Raw genomic sequence first — 17592 nt, 5'->3', positions numbered from 1 at the left:
CATTCAATGGGTCTTTGCTCTCATGTCTGAGAATGTTCGATTAGTCCCACTAAAAGAACCTGAAATATCTGTATGGGGATTGACTATAAGCGATCGAGAGCATGTTTGTGAACCCCCTCCCACCCCCAATCCAAAGCACACCCTGTCTTTAAAGCAACCCCAGCTGAACAGGTGATTGGAAAAACCATTTGGTTTGTGGACGGTAGCTCATATTACACTGAAGGAAAACGAGTCACTGGCTTTGCAGGGATTTGTTTAACTGGAAACCTGCAAAGCGTTAACTTCTTCCAGTACAAATTGAGCAAAGGGGGAACACAGTCTGCAGAAGTGTCAGTGGTCTTAGAAGTTTTAGCTAGAATGAAGAACAAGCAAACAGAGCTAATAATAGGAACGGATTCAGATTATGTTTCCAGGGAACCACCATCTACCTACCATGGTGGAGTAGTGTAGGTTTTACAGGAACTGACAGATCCAAAATTAAACACAAGACCTTATGGCAGCAAATAGAGAAATTGGCAGGGCAGTATCAGACGATCCGGACGGTTAAAATAAAAGCCCATAAGAGAACAAGTCCATTGAAAAAGGGAAATGAACAAGCAGATAAAGTGGCTAAGGAAGCACCCCTCACTGAAACGCTGTGGGAGCCCACACCCATTGCAGTAATCACCCGGGCTCAAGCAAAACAAGAACAAGAAAGGGAAGAAAACAACCAGAAAGAAAAGGAGTACTTGTGGCACCTTAGAGACTAACCAATTTATTTGAGCATAAGCTTTCGTGAGCTACATCCGATGAAGTGAGCTGTAGCTCACGAAAGCTTATGCTCAAATAAATTGGTTAGTCTCTAAGGTGCCACAAGTACTCCTTTTCTTTTTGCGAATACAGACTAACACGGCTGTTACTCTGAAACCAGAAGGAGAGACAGTTTTTACAGGACCTGCAGGCAAAAGATGACTTAATACAGCAATGGATAGTAGCAGTGGCAGGGTGTCCCATTGAGAAAGGAGGGAGACCGAATTCTGGCAAAACCAGAAAAGGAATGGGTCCTGGTAATCCCTCAGCAGATGCAGTACCTCCTTTTAGGATGGGTCCACGGTTCAACTGTGGGAGGTCACCCGAAACAGGAAGAGGTGTTAGAAAAATTTAAAAAACTGGGATGGTGGCCTGGAATGAAAGAGGATTTAAATCTGCATATTCATAGCTGTTTAACGTGTGCTAAGCAAGACCCTGCTAGAAGAAAAAGACGTGGAGAGTTAATGCATCAAGCATTAAAAGGCCCCCTTCAATTTTTGTGGGACCCTTGCCTACTACTCCTAGGGGAAAGATTTTTGTTGGTAATCCTGGATAGTTTTAGCACCACACTGGTGATGTCTGACAACACCAGTTTTCAGGCTGGTCTGGGAATGGATGTGAATTTTATACTTGGAGAAATCCCCATTAAATGGTCACTGCTACTCAAGGGGAACTAGGGTGCACCAATGGTGCTGCCCATCAAGATCATACAGGAAAAGCAGGCACCAGCCTCTCAGGGTGACAGCTGAACTGCGGTTTCTCTGCCCACAAGAGAGCTTCAAACTAACAGCAAGCGCTGAAGAAGTAGAAACATTAGACTGAAATGATAAAAGAATCCCCCATGGGTTAACAACGACCTTTGATCACAGACTCGGACGGCATGGGACAACCTTAGATTTTAACTTTGGGAGGAGAGGATGCATGTGCAGATGCATTTAATTATTTGCATTCCTTTCCCCCATTTTAAGGAATACGTACATAGTTACAACTGGGTCTCTTTTTGAACTGCCTATGGATTAAACACCTGGGAAATTTAACATTGTTGTGGATCCTTAACTGCACCTTAGCAGTGACTGTTTCCTTTCCCCCTCCTCTGTGGCCAGATACAAATTCTTTGCGTGGTTTACTGTCCTCCCTCTTGTTTCAGGCTGGGGTAACTGCATGTAATCAAGTGGAGTTACTGCAGGTTTATGACAACTGACAGCAGAATCTGGGCTTGTGTTTGTATAAGGATGGTGTAAAATGAAACTCTGACACTGCAAGCGCCCCAAGTCTGGTGGGGATGTTTGAAAACAGAGCCACGCTTTGTTTCCTGCACCCATCAAAATGACCTTGGTACAATAACGTGGCTGGAAAACTCACAAACATCTCAAGGCCCCATTCCTTGAGCTTCCCCTGCCGCAGCGAAGCAGTGGGACAAATCCAGGAGGTGTTACTCAGATCTCAAACAAAAGAACTCCTCTCTGACAAACTAATTCGGGGTTGAGGAGTTCATAAAATTGAACATCTCAAAACTACAGCAGGGCTGATGCATACGTTGCAGTATGGTCTATTGTGTCACTTTCTTCTTGTCCTTCAAATCACTGCAAGGAGGTCTCCAGTGGCCTGAAGACGTCGGAATGGGAAAGGATCGTGACATGTTCGCCATTGACATCACTTTACCTTTAGGCGGTTTATTTCTTTTTTTCTGTTGGTGTTACCGCTCGTTCAGCAGGTTGGTGTTTGTAAACTCCAGGTTCTGCTGTATGGGAAAATTCCCAGGGGGAGTGAGACTGAGTGAAAACTGAGGCCAGAGTGTGAGCTCAGGGTCTACATCTGGAATAATTCCGCTGCAGTGGTGGTTGCCGCAGCGAGGAGTTCTATAGAAATGCCCTGTAGACACCAGTGGGGTCACCTCTGATTTAAACCAGCATAACTGAGATTGCAGGCTGGCCCATTTGGCTTCCGTGAACATTTGTTCCAAGGATCTGATTCTCTGGTCTGCTTCACACCCCTTGTGCCATTTTGGCAGCAGAAAGGAGCCACAAACTGAATAGAACTGGCCCCAGAGAGCTAAGTCCAGCATAAGAGGGTACCCTAGCCAGCACTGAGTGGCTGAAAGGGCTCTAAGACAGTCCCTAGCAAGGGAACGTGTCCAGCACAGGGAGGGAATATGACCAGGAATGCCTGGTGCTCTGGCTATTCATGACTGACAAATGGCCCATAGAGGGCTGCTGCAGGCGGAGCAGCCCTAAGGGCTGCTCTAACTTGCCTGGGAAGTGAAACAATGGCTTACAGTCACTTCTTTTCATACCACAACACGACCACAAACAGGGATGGAGAACTGGGGCCTGGGTGAGGACCCCCCTCCTCCCCACGTAGTGGGCCCAATGTGGGGAGTGGCCGGCTTTAAGGCTTCAAGCCCAGGCCCAGAGGAAGTGGGAAGGGAGCAGCAGCATCTCCAGGAAGTTTTCCTGCTGACCAAGCCTCTGGTGGCCAGAGGGAGCCTAAGCTGGAGTGGGATCTGGGCCACCCTTTGACACGGGGCCAACCTGTGTGGACGCAATGAGAACATGGCACCTGCCCTTGCATGCAGGGACTCTGCTCCCAGCACAAGCCTCCCCAGCTACTTATGCCGATGATGCCCAAGGGCTGAGCAGGGCGCAGGCTTGGCGGGGGGATGGAGTCTGCTCGCACCCAGTGCAATATCAGAGTCTCCCTTACAACTTTCTCACGCGGCCGTATCAGAACCTGCTGGTGGTGGAGTCAGCTGTGAAACCCCAGTGGGCTTCGCTGGAGGAAAAGCATCAAGTCCATAATCTCAAAGGGCCAAATCCTGGTTCAGGCAAAATCGCCACCGCCTTCGGTGAGAGTTTGGCCACACCCAGGCCTTCAGGGTTGGGCTTGAAAACTTCACCCAAAATCATACACAGATGCAAATTATTCCACTAGCTGAGCCCAGGCTATGAAACGATCTGGTCGGATCTGGCTGCCTGATAGGCGAACACGTCAAAGGGGTAAAAAATCCCAGGCAGCACCAGGCTCCTTCCCTGGAATTTGAAGAGCGTTTTGGCAGGTGACTTTTCCCGTTACTCTTGGTCAGCAGCTTCAGAGCCCTGACTGGAACTGTGGCCTCAGTGACACCAGTGACAAAACCTCCACTGACTTCAATGGGGCCAGAACGCCAGGCAATGAGGAAATGGGCCTGTCTTAGGGCTTGGGCATCGGGTGTTGGGTTCATCACCACAAGAAGTTATTCACACGTCAGGTCAGTTAAGAGAAGAACACCAGAAAGCCAGGTCACGGGGGCTGATGGTTAAGATATGAAAAACAGCGATAGTAAAGTCTTGCGCCAATATTTTCAAACCTGTGTACCAACATCTTAGACACCTAAATACATATTTAAGCTTCTAAATACAATTGGTCGGGCTTTCTGCAGAGCAAAGCACCCAGCACTCTCACTGAGAATGGGTTTGGTCCCTCTGGAAGTCAGACCGCTCTCAGACAAGCTGCCTGTAAATGTATTCAGGTGCCTGACTGTGTTTGGAGACACTGGTCTTTTATCATTGGTAGGTCCCAAAGCATATTACAAGGTGGGTAAGCATCACTGGCCCTGTTTTATAGATGGGGAAACTGAGGCACTTGAAGGGTTCCTCGTAGTGCTGAGGTCTCAGAGCACCAGGGAGCTGAGGCAGGAAATGTCCGTGATTTGGCAATACTTCTAGGCCCACAGCTGGAGGCCTCTGCACAATAGTGAATTGCACAGTGCACTGCACCCTATGGAGGTGGGGTTGAAATATGAGCTCAGGAGATCGGGGCAAATCCCTGGACTTATCCCCAGGCTCGTTAATGTCCACACCGGGGAGATGGGATCTAGCATTTAAGTCTCATCTGAGCGATTCCCACACACTCAGATGTGCCCCAAGCCGCCAGCTCAGCGCTGGCCCCATGGCCCGCTCCGGCAGAGGAGCGAGTGGGACAGGAACAGGTGCCTCTGTGGCTTCCCTCCCCTATCCAGTGTCCGGTGCTCAGCCCAGGCCCTGCTGGGAGATGTTATTTATCCCCTCTCCCCCTAGGAAGCTGGGGAGGGTCTGTGCTGGGGACTGTGGCTGGCACGCGCCGCCGGCATCCCACAGCGAGACCTGGGGAGAACTACATCTCCCAGCGTCCCCCTCTAGCAGCAGCCCACACGGCCCCTTCCTCCCAGGCTGTTACAAATGGAGATGGCTCTGATGTAGGGAGATGCCCCTCTGATTTGAGGACCATCTCGGCAAAGGGGGATTTGATCAGCCAAAGCAGTGACCCTCTGGAGCCCTGTTTGGGGTGCCCCAGCTTGACCCCCTCACTGGCTCTGAGGGCCACTCCCTCCCCATATCCCCTGCCCTTCCTATGCGCTGTGGCAGCTAATCTTCCCCAGCCCTGTATCCATCAGCTTGTGGAGCGGGGCCTGCACCGGCTGATTGGGAACTTGCTTTTGCAGGCACATGAAAACGTGAGCAATGGATCCCTGCGAGGTGGACAGATCAGGGTGATGGCTGCTGACCGGCTCCCAGCCCCGGACACCTCGCGTCACCTGCCGACATGTCTGAAGGGCTCTCTCGCAAGGTAAGGGTTGGGTGTGCGGTCAGACCCGAGCAGCTTGTGGTTACTGGTCCCCTGTTGGGCAGGATCAGTGCCCGGGGTTCCCTGTGGCCGTTCCCAGCCATCTAAACCGGACACCCCAAGCTCACCCAGGCCTCACCCCTGATTGAGGAGAACAGTCCCCAAGTCACCAATATGTTTATCATTGTCCCCCCCCACCCCCCACCCCCAGATCGCCTAGTCCAATGGAGCAAAAAGACATGCCCCGTCTGCCTCTCTTGGCAGCTTTCAGACATTGGCAGGTGCCAGTCGGTCGTGGCCCCAGCACATCACAGACCAAGGCTTGTGCTAGGCCCTGACAGGGGTAAATTAAGCAACATGTCTGACATGTCAGTAGGTATCTGATTTGAAAGTGCCTGAGGCCAGGGCTCTGGGAGTCATGGCTGATATTCCCTGGTGTTTAATTTCCATGCTGGGCAGGGGGGTGGGGAATCGAGACCTGGCTGCATGAGCAGAAACCATTCCTCTGAACCCCCCAGCATCGCAAGGGTTAAAACAACACACGCACACGTGCACGCGCACACACCCTTGCTCCCCATCCAGACAGCCTGAGAGACAAGACTCTTGTGTTCCCGTTGCCTGTGTTTTAAACACAAATCTCCAGCCCAGCAACAGGAGACAAAGGACCGGGTAGCTCAGGCAGCTCTGTCTATAAATCCCTAGCATCAGCTGTGCCTTTGCCTGTCTTTGTCCTATTATGGGGGTCGATTCTGCCGGGCACGGAGCCTCCCTCAACTCCCACTAGCTGCACAGAGAGTGGAGAGTGCTCAGCACCATCCAGGGGGAAAGGTGCACTTCTCAGGATCAGCCCCCTTGCCTTATACCCCAGGGACCTGACTGGCTTCTACAGAGCTGTTCTGGCCCTAGGCTTTACCTTAGGTGGGGAGCCAAGGGCAGGCTTTTCTGACCCACCTGTCCACTGGCTTCAAATGTTCATCCCTGCCTTCTCTCTCTATTGATCACTTGCCATGGAACGACAGGTATGCACATTGCTCCACAGTTCCACGCCCTTCCGTTCCCTGTTCCTCCCAGGCTGGTAGAAACAGCTTCGGTGTGTTCTGGCTCTGGGAAAGTGCCTTGAAGCCATGAGTGGGGCTTTACGTGCAATAGGGACAGGGCACGTTCTCGTTAAGGTAGATCACAAACTGCGCTTTCCGTGGCCTCGTAAACATTAGATGCGGGAGGAGAAATGAAAAAGGGTGGGACTGTTCAGCTGAAAATAGAGGTGCGTGGGGGGGGGGGCGGGAATATGAGAGATGTTGAAAAAACCAAGACTGGGGTGGAGAAAGCGAACATTTCCCCCTTCACACAACACAAGAACCAGGGTCACCCAATGAAATTAATGGGCACCAGGTTTAAACCAAACCAAAGGGCGTTCTTCTTCAGACAAGCCACAATTAACCTGTGGAACTCATTGCCATGGGATATTGTGAAGGCCAAAAGTATAACTGGGGTTAAAAAAAAGAGTTAGATAAGTTCATGGCAGACAGGTCCATCAACAGCTATTAGCCAAGATGGTCAAGGACGTAACCCCATGATCTGGGTGTCCCTAAACCCAACTGCCAGAAGCATCTGGCAGTGGCCACTGTCAGAGAAAGGATACTGGGCTAGACACATAGGCGCCGACTCCATGGGGAAAAAATGGTGGATGCTGAGCACCCACCGGCAGCCCCCCATCAGCTCACTCCCACCCCACCCCCAGCGCCTCCCACCCGCCGGCAAGCCCCACTGATCAGCGCCTCTTCACCCAGCCTCCTGCACGCCATGATCAGCTGTTTCACAGCATGCAGGAGACTGGGGGGGTGGGGGGAGGAGCGAGGATGCGGTGCGCTCGGGGGAGAGGGCAGAACTGGGCAGGAAGAGGCAGGGCAGGGTGGAGCGGGGGCAGGAAGAGGTGGTGCAGGGGTGGGGCCTTGGGGGAAAGGGTGGAGTGGGGGGTGGGGCCTTGGGCAGAGCCGGAGGTTGAGCACCCCCCAGCACTTTGGAAAGTCAGTGCCTGTGGCTAGATGGACCATTGGTCTGACCCAGTACAGCCTTTCTTATGTTTTTAATATTCTGTTATGTAATTGAGTCCATCCATGACAATGCAAAAATTGTTTCTTATTGTACATGACTGGGCCGAGCTCAGTTATCTGGATAGGGTGAAATTCACCCTGTGCAAGGGATCAGCACAAGTGGAACTTGAGTGGTGCCTAGATCTTGTAGGGCTGAAATGGGATGTAACTGGTCTTTGTGCTGGTCCCTACAGGGGGTGAATTTCACCTGTACTTTCTCACCAGTTCTGAACCTTATTCAGTTCTTGGCCTCAAGAATATCCTGTGCCAATGAGTTCCACAGATTAATTAGATGTTGCATTTTTTTAAAAAAATGCTGTCTTTGTGTCCATTGTAAATCTGTGCCCTCTCTCTCCATCCTTTCTAAAGCGAGGTTTCTAATAGGGAAGGGATCCTCAAGGGTTATTATCATCCCACACACTCAGATGGTGACCTCCAGACCCAAGTCCAACACTTTCCCTGTAGCAACTTGGGTATGTAGAAAAATCAGGGTAAGAGATTGGTAAGGAGACAAGACGGAAGGAAGCTTGTTGAATGCGATCTAGTTAATGGCCAACCGGGACCTATTATTAGGCATGGAGTGAATAGGCAGGGCCAGAAGGATTCCTGTTCTAATCCCATTCACTTCACTGGAGCTGTCCCAGGGGTGGATCTGACCCAGTGTTTTGCCTAGCTCCATCATAGACGATAAACTTTCCAAGCTCCTCTTCCACAATGGCGGGGGGAGGGCCTCTGACAGGGAGCTAGCAATGGTGGTGTGTGAAAAGTCCAGTGCGGTGCTGGGACTGTGTCTAGACAGAGGCTCTGCTCTGCTCTGCACCCGCTCCCACCCGCTTGCAGTGAGAGGGCTAAGGGGGGCAGAAGGGTCTGACGTGGCTTCCATAGCGGCAAACCCAGCATTTGGCACTGCCCACGCTGGTCAGGTGGCCATCTTTTCACGAGGCAAAAGTGGGACACGTGCAGGAGCCCCGCCCCCCTCCATGGCCCCGCCCCTGCTCTTCCCCTCTAGGCCCTGCCCCCTACTCCTCCTCTTCCCCCTGAGGCCCTGCCCTCTGGCCAGGAGAGAAGCCAGAGCTGGGCAGTGATAAGAGCCACCCAAGGCCCCACCCCTGCTCACTCCTCTCTGCCCCCTGCATCGCTCACCCATAGGGCTGGTAAAAAGGCCCTCCCACTTTGAAAAGTAATGGGGCCATGGGCCCCTGGCCGGCATCCTGGCCAAATTCCAGCTCTGATCATTCTGTCCTGCCTCCCTGAATTCCCCCGGCAGCTTCAGCAGGAGACAAGATTCTTCTTACTTCCTGCCCCAGCCACAGGTCCGGACTTTTGAGTGAAATGCCCTGGAAAGTTGCCTTAGTCACCACTGTCAGTTATCTGTTTGGCAAGTTGGAAAGGCCCCTGGATGGTTCGCTGCCCCACGAGCCACCGGACTGAACTAGAGGGGAACTGAAAAAAAAAATCCAGAAACCGGCAACAGCTGAGGTTTTAAAACATGCCAGCAGACAAAGGCAGCGGTTAAAAAAAGCAGCTCTGATTTCAGTCTGACTCATGGAGACGTGCCCAGCGTCCTGCTGCCATCTCCCTCTTCTCCCCCCGTCGGGGCCAATCACGCCTCACACCGGCTGTTGATAGTACAGTCCTTCAGAGCACCAAGAGGCCCCAGCTGAAAGAGACTGACCCTTCCCCAAGGGACGTAGTCTCATAGACAACACAGGCCATGGATGGAAGGGGAAACAGAGGCACAGAGAGCAGAAGGGACTTGCACAAAGCGTCCAGCAAGTCAGCAGAAGACCCAGGAACACAACCCAGTTCTCCTGTATCCCAGCCCAGCCCTCTGTCCATTGAACTGTATCTTGTCTTAAAATTGGATTGTGCACTCCTGGGGACGGGACTGTGTCTCCCCATGTGTTTGTTTAGTCCCTGGCCCAGTGTGGGCCCATGCGCGGGTGGGTGCTGCTGTTCTATAAATGAGACTAATCCACCAAACGTGCACTCGTTGCTGTTTCAGGTCCCGGTGACGTTTGACGACGTTGCCGTCTATTTCTCTGAGGAGGAGTGGGAGATTTTGGCAGAATGGCAGAGGGAGCTTTACAAGGAGGTGATGAAGGAGAACCTGGAGACTGTGCTTTCTCTAGGTAAGGCACTCATCTGCCTTCCCTGTACCCGGTTCCTCCCTCCTGCGTTACTTTGGACAGGATTTGCCAGTGTTTTGTGTTACACTGTAATGAACTGGCTGGGGTGCAGAGGTGCACACTGCCCTCTAGTGGATGAGATTAGAACTGGCCAACTGTGTGTCCTAGGCCCCATACTGCTAACAGCTAAATAAGATTGTCCTTTAGCTCAGGTAGTAGAAGATTGTGATTTCGGAGCAGGGGGAGCCATGTCATAGCACCATCCCACCTCCAGATTCCAGCTGGCTGTGACAAGCAAACTAGTTAGAACAGTGAAGTCCCAGATGGCCCTGGGTCTGTTACAATGCAGGTGTAGAATTACACACTTTCCTTCTCACGTTCCTCCCAGTGACATTCAAGGAAATAAAAACATATATCGATAGCTTAACGAAATGTCCCCCAATTAAACTCCCACTGTGGGACATAAGTGGTTAGACTGTGTGGAAGGCTTTGTGGAAGAAGGGTGTCTCAAGAAAGAGTCGGCGTCACCAACTCGCGTGATATTATCATTCATATTGTGATATTTGCTGTTCTTCTTAAAGCCCCAACTCCTGGAATCAGGTGATTACATGAGAGTCTCAGCTTTCCTTAAAAGAAAAAGTAAGTTTCTAGCCCTCCTGGTCTCGGAGAAAAGCTCTGCTGAGTTTCTCAGAGACTCCTCAATCTGAACTCTAAAGCTTGTCATCGTCTTTCTCGGGAAGGATTCCAGATCCCCAGACCTGGCGTCGTGTCCCTGATGGAGCAAGGGGGAGAGGCCTGTGTCCAGTATACCAAGGACCCTGCACCTGAGACCCACTTTGGGGGTAAGTGTATGGCTCACAAGGTTCTGTGGGCCAATCTGACGTGCGGTCCGTTTCTCTTCTCCTGAAGGTTTTGCACAGGCTACATGGGGGTGGCCAAACTGCAGTTCTTTTACCATTAAAGGGAGGCTCACAGAGCCCCCCAGGCCTCTCCCACTCTCTGCCTACCAGACGGGGGCTGGGAGGAGAGCTCAGGGCTTCTGTCCTGCGGCGGAGTGGTAGGGCTAGGGGCTTCTGCCAGAGATGACTGGTGCCTGCTGAGGGGGGGCACAATTTAAAGGTTCGCGCCCCCCCCCAATAGCTTGAGTCATGCCGCACCAGGCATGCCCCTGCTCTTCTCCTCAGGGGGGTGTTAGCTCCCCGTGGAGAGGCAACGGCAAACAGCTGGGAGCTGCAGGGAGGGGCCTCTGCTTTAGCTCTGTGGGGAGCGTCAGCCACAAAAACTGCAGCTTTCCTTGCAGCTCCCAGCTGGTTTCCGCTGCCTTTCCCCACAGCTGCAGCTCCACGTGCCGGCTCCAGCAGCTGCTGTGCAGGTCTCACCATGTGACCGAGCAGGGCCAGCAAACCCTGGCAAATATCTGGGGGGTACGTGCCTCCACATGCCCCCCATGCATCGCCTCTGGCTTGTGCCCCACAGGTCAGGGGGGTCTCAGGGATTCAGCCCCAGGGAGGTATGTCTGCTGGGGCTCGGGGCTTCAGCAGGAGCAGGGCTGAAACCCCGAGCCCCAGCAGGTGCACCCTGTCTCTCAAACTTCTGAAGATTGTCGTATGCAGCTCGGAGGGTCAGTAAGTTTGGCCACCCCTGGGCTACTATAAAATCTGTACCCAGCATCTCAGACAAAATCCTGGTGGAGTGGAACCATGTTCCCGCTGTTCCCCCTAGGACGCCCAGGGCTTGAATTGTAGTGGGACATGGTGAGTGGTACAGTGCTCTGAGACCCAATGCCGTGACACACAAACTAGTACCAAAGGACTGGCCACGCCCACAACCACCCCAACGCTGTGGTTACCCATGAACGTGTAAGACAGAGAGAGACGTCCCCGAGTGATTGACCTGCCCCCGCTGCCCAAGCGCCCTCCAGCCCCAGGAGGTGAGTGGCCAGGACAGCGCCCCCAACAGGGCCATTTGCACTGCGCGGACTGAGCAGTGAGGGGTGGGGGCTGGGCTGTTTCAGCGAGTCAGTGGCACCAGGCTGTATTTGAACCTTTCAGGAGACGGCTTGCTAGGCCCTGACCAAGAAGCGGACGCCATCGACCGGGTTGCTGAGCAGCCTAGAGAAGCCCCTTCTCTCCCCAGCTGTGATGCACGTGTCCAGTGGGGCTGGAGCAGCTGCAGTGAGTTTGGACCGCGGGGGCAGCCTGGGTTACTGGGCCACTGGGGAGCTGGCTCTGGAGCAATGCACGACGGGCGCGAAGACACCTCCGGGCTGCAGCCGAACCAGGCAGAGGAGCAGCCGCGCCTGCGCCCCAGGGGCCAGGGCAGCGTGGCCCCGCAGCACCGCCCGGGCGCTGAGCGGGAGGCGAGGCCATTGCAGCGCCCGCACTGCGTGAAGAGCTTCGCCCCGCGGCCCAGGCTCGCCGAGCACCTGCGGACGCACTCGGGCGACAGGCCCTTCAGGTGCCTGGACTGCGGCAAGACCTTCGGCAAGCGCTCGGTCTTCATGGTGCACTGCCGCAGCCACACAGGCCAGCGCCCCTACCCGTGCCCGGCCTGCCAGCAGCGCTTCAGCCACCGCTCCCGTCTCCTTGCGCACCAGGGCACGCGCACGGGCAAGGAGCTCCACGCCTGCGCCCAGGGTGGGAAGAGCTTCGTCAAGCGGCGCACGCACACTGGGGAGAAGCCGTACCGCCGCACCGCGTGAGAGGACCTTCATCCTGCGCTCCAACCTGGTGCCGCACCTGCGCACCTGCTCCGGCGAGCGCCCCTACCGGAGCGCCCAGGGCCAGAAGGGATTCATCCGCCACCAGCGCACCCACACCGGGCACGGGGAGCGCCCCTACCGCTGCCTCAAGTGCGGCAAGGGCTTCCACCAGCCGACCAACCTGGCCACTCACCAGTGGACTCACCTGGCGGAGAGGGCCCTGCCGTGCAGCCAGCCAGGCCGGGCCTTGCTGAGCCCCAGGGAGAGCTGGGAGCAATGTTCCCTCTAAATTTTTGACAGGCCGTGTGCGCAAAAAATTTCTTCTGTGCAAATGGCTGTGCGTGCGGTGTGTCGCCGTGTGCGCGGGGTTTGGGATCTGTGTGCGCACAGCTTGGAGGGCACGGGGCCTAGGAGGGAAGCAGCCGACGCGGTCGGAGGCTGGCGGAGCTGGCTCCTGTTCAGCCAGGCCTGCATTCCTCTGGAAACACCAACAGGGTCCTAGGTGGGCAACACTCAGCCAAGCAGCATACCTTACCCAGCAGCCAGAGCGCGGCTCGGCTGAGCACCCGCACGGGCCTCTCTGCAAACTGGTGTGAGCGCATGCATGGTCCTGTCCTGCTGCTCTGATTATTGCTTTGTACTGCAGAATCATCTGATCCTAGGCCAGGGGCTAGGCGCTGTACAACACAGAACAGAAAGGCCATCCCTGCCCCAACGAGCTTACTTCTAAGAGAGGAGAAAACAAACAGCTGCAGACAGACAGGCGGGGAGCACAGGGAAACAGAGACAGTCCTGGTCAGCAGGATCAGCAGTGAGCTCGGCACCCCCACTGCCGAACCGAACCGGTGTCAAGTTTCCTAGAGAGTTTTCCTCTCCCACAGTGTCAATACCTTCCATCTGTCTCTGCCCTTTACCTCCTCCGTTGCAGCGAGCCACGCACACAGGCTGGGCGTCCCTAACTCCTCTCTCTCTCTCTCCTTCTGGCAGTTGTAAAGCCCTCATCACTGCAAACCCCACCCAAGGAAGGGCTCAGTCATAGTTTACCTGCATCGCACTCTGCCTGAGCTACCAAACATTAGCCAGACGGGGGTGCTGCTCTTTCTCCTGGGCATGTGTCTTTGAGTCCTGTTGCTCTCTGGGAGGCTGGTTGTGCACTGCAGATGCATTAGGTCCTCCAGCTGGGCTCTCCATGTGGGCACCATAGCACTTGTTTCACAACCACTCTGCTGGCACCCTGCACTTCTTTAGTTTTTGCTCACCTCACAACAAGCTACCTCAACTTGCTCAACAACCAAGCTAAAGCTACCTCAGCCCCCTTCTGTTCCCGGCATCTCTCCTTGCACATGTTCCTCTCTGTGGAGTCTTCTCTCAGCCAACGTGTCGCCAAAGGGCTGCTCCCAAACACAGCACAGGCTCGGCATCAGTCCTTACCAATGGGGGACATCCAGCCCCAGGACAATATACAGCCACCGTTTCCTGGTGTGGGTGCCATCTGTACAGGACCTGCTTGGTCCGGCCAGTTCATCTCCCCTACCCCTGCTAGGCAGGCATGTTAATCAACGGCCTCCTGTTGTTGCAAGGCTGCTGTGGGAGACCCCCTCGGAGGCTAGCAGAGTGTTATGGATCCGGCCCGCGGGCCGTAGTTTGCCCATCCCTGCCCTAGGAAGCTAGCAGAGTGTTAGGGCATTTTCACTCACCCTTAGGACACAGGATGACAAGATGTCTCTTGGCTCCCAGCTATATGAACCTGTAATATCCAAATGCAATTGACATCACCCGTTTTACTGGGATCCTCCTCCATTTAGAATCCAAAAAGTCAGTGACAGAAGGACCTAGTTAAATCACATCATGTTTATCCCAGCGGACAACACAAAGCTGTTCCCCGTTCCGTATTCTCCATGCCTTTGCCAGGCCAGTCTTCAGTGATTCCAGAGACAGGGCTTCCACTGCTGCTCTTGGGCAACCCCATGCGCTGGGTGTCCCTAAAGCTCTGACTGCCAGAAGCCGGGATTGAACAGCAGGGGATGGATTACTCAAAAATTGCCCTGTTCAGTTCACTCCCTCTGAAGCATCTGGCACTGGCCGCTGTCACAAGACAGGATACTGGGCTAGATGGACCATTGGTCTGACCCAGTGTGGCCGTTCTTATGTTCTTAAACTAGTCCCCAGTGTAACAGAAGTCAGGGGTAAGACGCTTGTGTCCTTAGAGCGTTGAGAAGCTATCGGGGGCAGCAATGAGCACCAGTTTTCTATGCAGACCTGGCCATGCAGCCTCTGCAGAGTCAAAGACCAACACAGGGTGAGTTCCCCCATCACGCTGCTGTTCACGTTTCGCTAAGTTCTTGCCGTTTTCATGCTCTAGCTGTCCTGTAACATGGGGAGAGACACAGCCCAGGGATTAGGCCACTAGAAACAGCTGAGTTCCAGCCCTGGCTCTGACAGTGATACCTGGGGCAAGTCACTTAACCACTCTGTACCTCCACTACTTCCTCTGTAAAATGGGGGTGAGGATATTAACCTTGGGGGAGAGATGTCATGTAGAGTCATTAGGGTTTGCACCATGTTACCGTGCTTGGCTCAGGTCTATGAGGGACAGGGAGGGTCAATTCCATTGAAATCCACAGAGCTGCCTCAGTTTCTGGCCATAGATCATTTGGCCCTGAATCGCTGCGGTTTCAGGAAACAGAGAGAATCTTCAGTGAAATTACTAAGCGGAATGGTGTTTCAAAACATGACATTTTTGAATAACAGGGAGTCCACACTGTGTTTACAGGCAGACAATGCAAAATAGTCATTATTATTATGAATCATTAATACTAATAACAACAAACAGACAAAATGATGCTTGTTACATGGCTGTTTGAGGTGTGCAAGGTAGGAATATTGTTTCACTTACCTCCCCCCACTTTATTTCTGGTACTAGACTGTTTGCCATGCCAACATTTCTGTGAGCACAGATTCATTTCTAGGTTTCAGAGTAGCAGCCGTGTTAGTCTGTATTCGCAAAAAGAAAAGGAGTACTTGTGGCACCTTAGAGACTAACCAATTTATTTGAGCATAAGCTTCTGTGAGCTACAGCTCACTGAATGCATCCGATGAGGTGCCACAAGTCCTCCTTTTCATTTCTAGGTCTGACTCTAATGCCTCCCGTGGCAGAGGGCTGAAGTGAGGTGATGGAGCCTTTAGGACGGACCCTCTATATACTTGCTTTCCTAAGTTTAAGGCAGACACTTAGGGCCAGCATCTGATCTCAGTTATGCCAATATAAATCTGCAGTGACTTCTCCTAAGTCATCAGTCAGACCCTGAGGTCAGAAATGCCCCTCGGTGCTGTATAAGCATGTAACTATTGGGCGGCATTTCCTTCTCGTGGTATGGGAGTGCGTGTGTCAGTCCAGTCTGGAATCTCTTGGGCTCTGTTTTTGCCCGTGATAATGGCCCCGAACATCTGGTGGTAATTATCTAGTAACCTGAAAGCTCTTTGGCAGCTGTACTAGTTTATCTTAAGGCAGGACCCCCTGATCCTCCCTCAAAACAGAGACGTGAACAGAACTGCAAATGCACCCGCTGCATCCCAGAATTCAACGCCGTAGCCAGTTTGCATAATGGAAAATTGCTTTATCCCGGACCCCCTGCCTTTCCATTAGCTGTTTAATCTCCTTCTCGTCCTAACCCCGTTAAGCCCCTCCACTACAACTGAATTGTGTGGCAGCCATTTTGCATTGTCACACCAGCAGTGAACATATGACATTACAGCAAGCATGTGAACATTCAAAATGGCTGCTGCTGGGGCCTGCTCCTTTAATTTGGGGGCTTTTTCCAAATCTCTGGCCATTCCCAGCCCAAGCACTGTTTGTAGAGAGAGGATCTTCTTGCTGCTTACAAAGCCAAGGGAAGGCTGGGTGGAGGGGGGAAGGGTCATAGCTTTTGATCTCGGGGTTTAAAACTGGATGTAAATAAATATCATACGAACTCAAGTCAGGAATAAGGATGATTTGTTATTTGTGAGGGTTCTTCACTTTTTAAAGGATTATGTGTTGAGAAATGTATTGAATTGTATTTTAAATATATCTGTGTGTATCTAACGTCACCTAATTTCTAATATTTAAATGTCAGTGAATAATCAAGTGGTTGTTTCTATGTTGGTCATTGATGTTAATGAATTTTACTGTAAATACATCCAGGAGATAAAACTGACCAGCTACTGCTTTAAAAGGGACTTTTTCCTCCCCGCGCCTCGGCCTGGGTTTCTTTTTAATGTTCTGGTGGAGTATAAGTAATGCAAAAACCATAACTAATCATGTGTGAATGTCAGGCAAGGGATCAGTACGATTTATTTTGTGCATGTGATAAAGGCAAATGCTTTAAATAAAAACCAAACCAGACCCAACACCCATGCTATGTTAGTCAAACTCTACGTTAAATTAAATCAAGTTTAGCCGTAGGACCCTCTCGTTCTTTTGCGTTAGCTGTTATGGATATAAAATGAATGTTTAAAAAGTGCAGTGTGCTTGTGTTTTATTTACAGATGAGTTATTTACAGAAATATGAATGAATAAAGGAAACTGTTTTAAAAGCACAACGTGTAATTAACCTGTGGAACTCACTGGCCCAAGATATCACAGAGGCTAAGAATCAAAACAGGGCTGTATATTAGCAAACATCCACAGCTATCTAAAGGCAGATTTTTTTTTGAGGGTGATAAAAGATTGTGCTTCAGGGCATAACCCAATTATTACAGGTTTAGGACAAATTTTCCTCCATAGTATGGGCACATTTTTACATACTTGTCCATTATAGGGTTTCTCTCACTCTTCTCCAAAGTATCTGGCACTGGCCATTGTAGCAGAGAGGATACACAAGTGGATGGACCATTGGTCCGAACAGGTATGGCAGTTCCTGGGTTGAGGGTCTGGGAGAAATACTCTGTGGTAAATGGTTATACTAAAGCCTCTGGTCATAGCTTGAAAGCGGACTGGTTGGTCAGAACTGATTCCCCTCTGCCTCATGAGGCTTCCTTGTCTGTTTGCTGTTAGCGAACCCATCACCCGCTGGAATATATTTTCCACGTTCCATATGTAATACATGGGAGTTGGGGAAGTTCAAAGACTGAGCCAAATTGTCAGGGGTTTTGAGCATCACAACTCACTTTGAAGGCAGCCAGCCCGCTAGCCATGTATTTCTAGTACAACAGACCTGCTGGGATCTAGGCCCTATGAAGTGCTTTGTATTTGGAGCATTAATAATTATAGGCCACAGTTTTTGCTTGCCTAACACTAACTGCCTAGGGCCTGACTTCC

General features: G+C 52.2%; 1 protein-coding gene across 1 annotated transcript; it reads left to right on the top strand.

Annotated features, from left to right (window-relative positions):
• The first annotated feature begins 4954 nt into the window (after positions 1-4954).
• On the top strand, positions 4955-16849 carry LOC141983421 (uncharacterized). Its single transcript, XM_074946550.1, is given in 5 exon segments — positions 4955-5373; positions 9469-9595; positions 10333-10434; positions 11644-12277; positions 12279-16849. Coding segments are annotated over 5 exon segments (1191 nt in total). The 5' UTR covers positions 4955-5349; the 3' UTR covers positions 12583-16849.
• The last annotated feature ends 743 nt before the right edge of the window (positions 16850-17592 follow it).

The sequence above is a fragment of the Natator depressus genome, chromosome 2 (genome assembly GCF_965152275.1).
Source record: "Natator depressus isolate rNatDep1 chromosome 2, rNatDep2.hap1, whole genome shotgun sequence".
Taxonomy (NCBI): domain Eukaryota; kingdom Metazoa; phylum Chordata; order Testudines; family Cheloniidae; genus Natator; species Natator depressus.
This window is presented reverse-complemented; position numbering and strand designations above follow the sequence as displayed.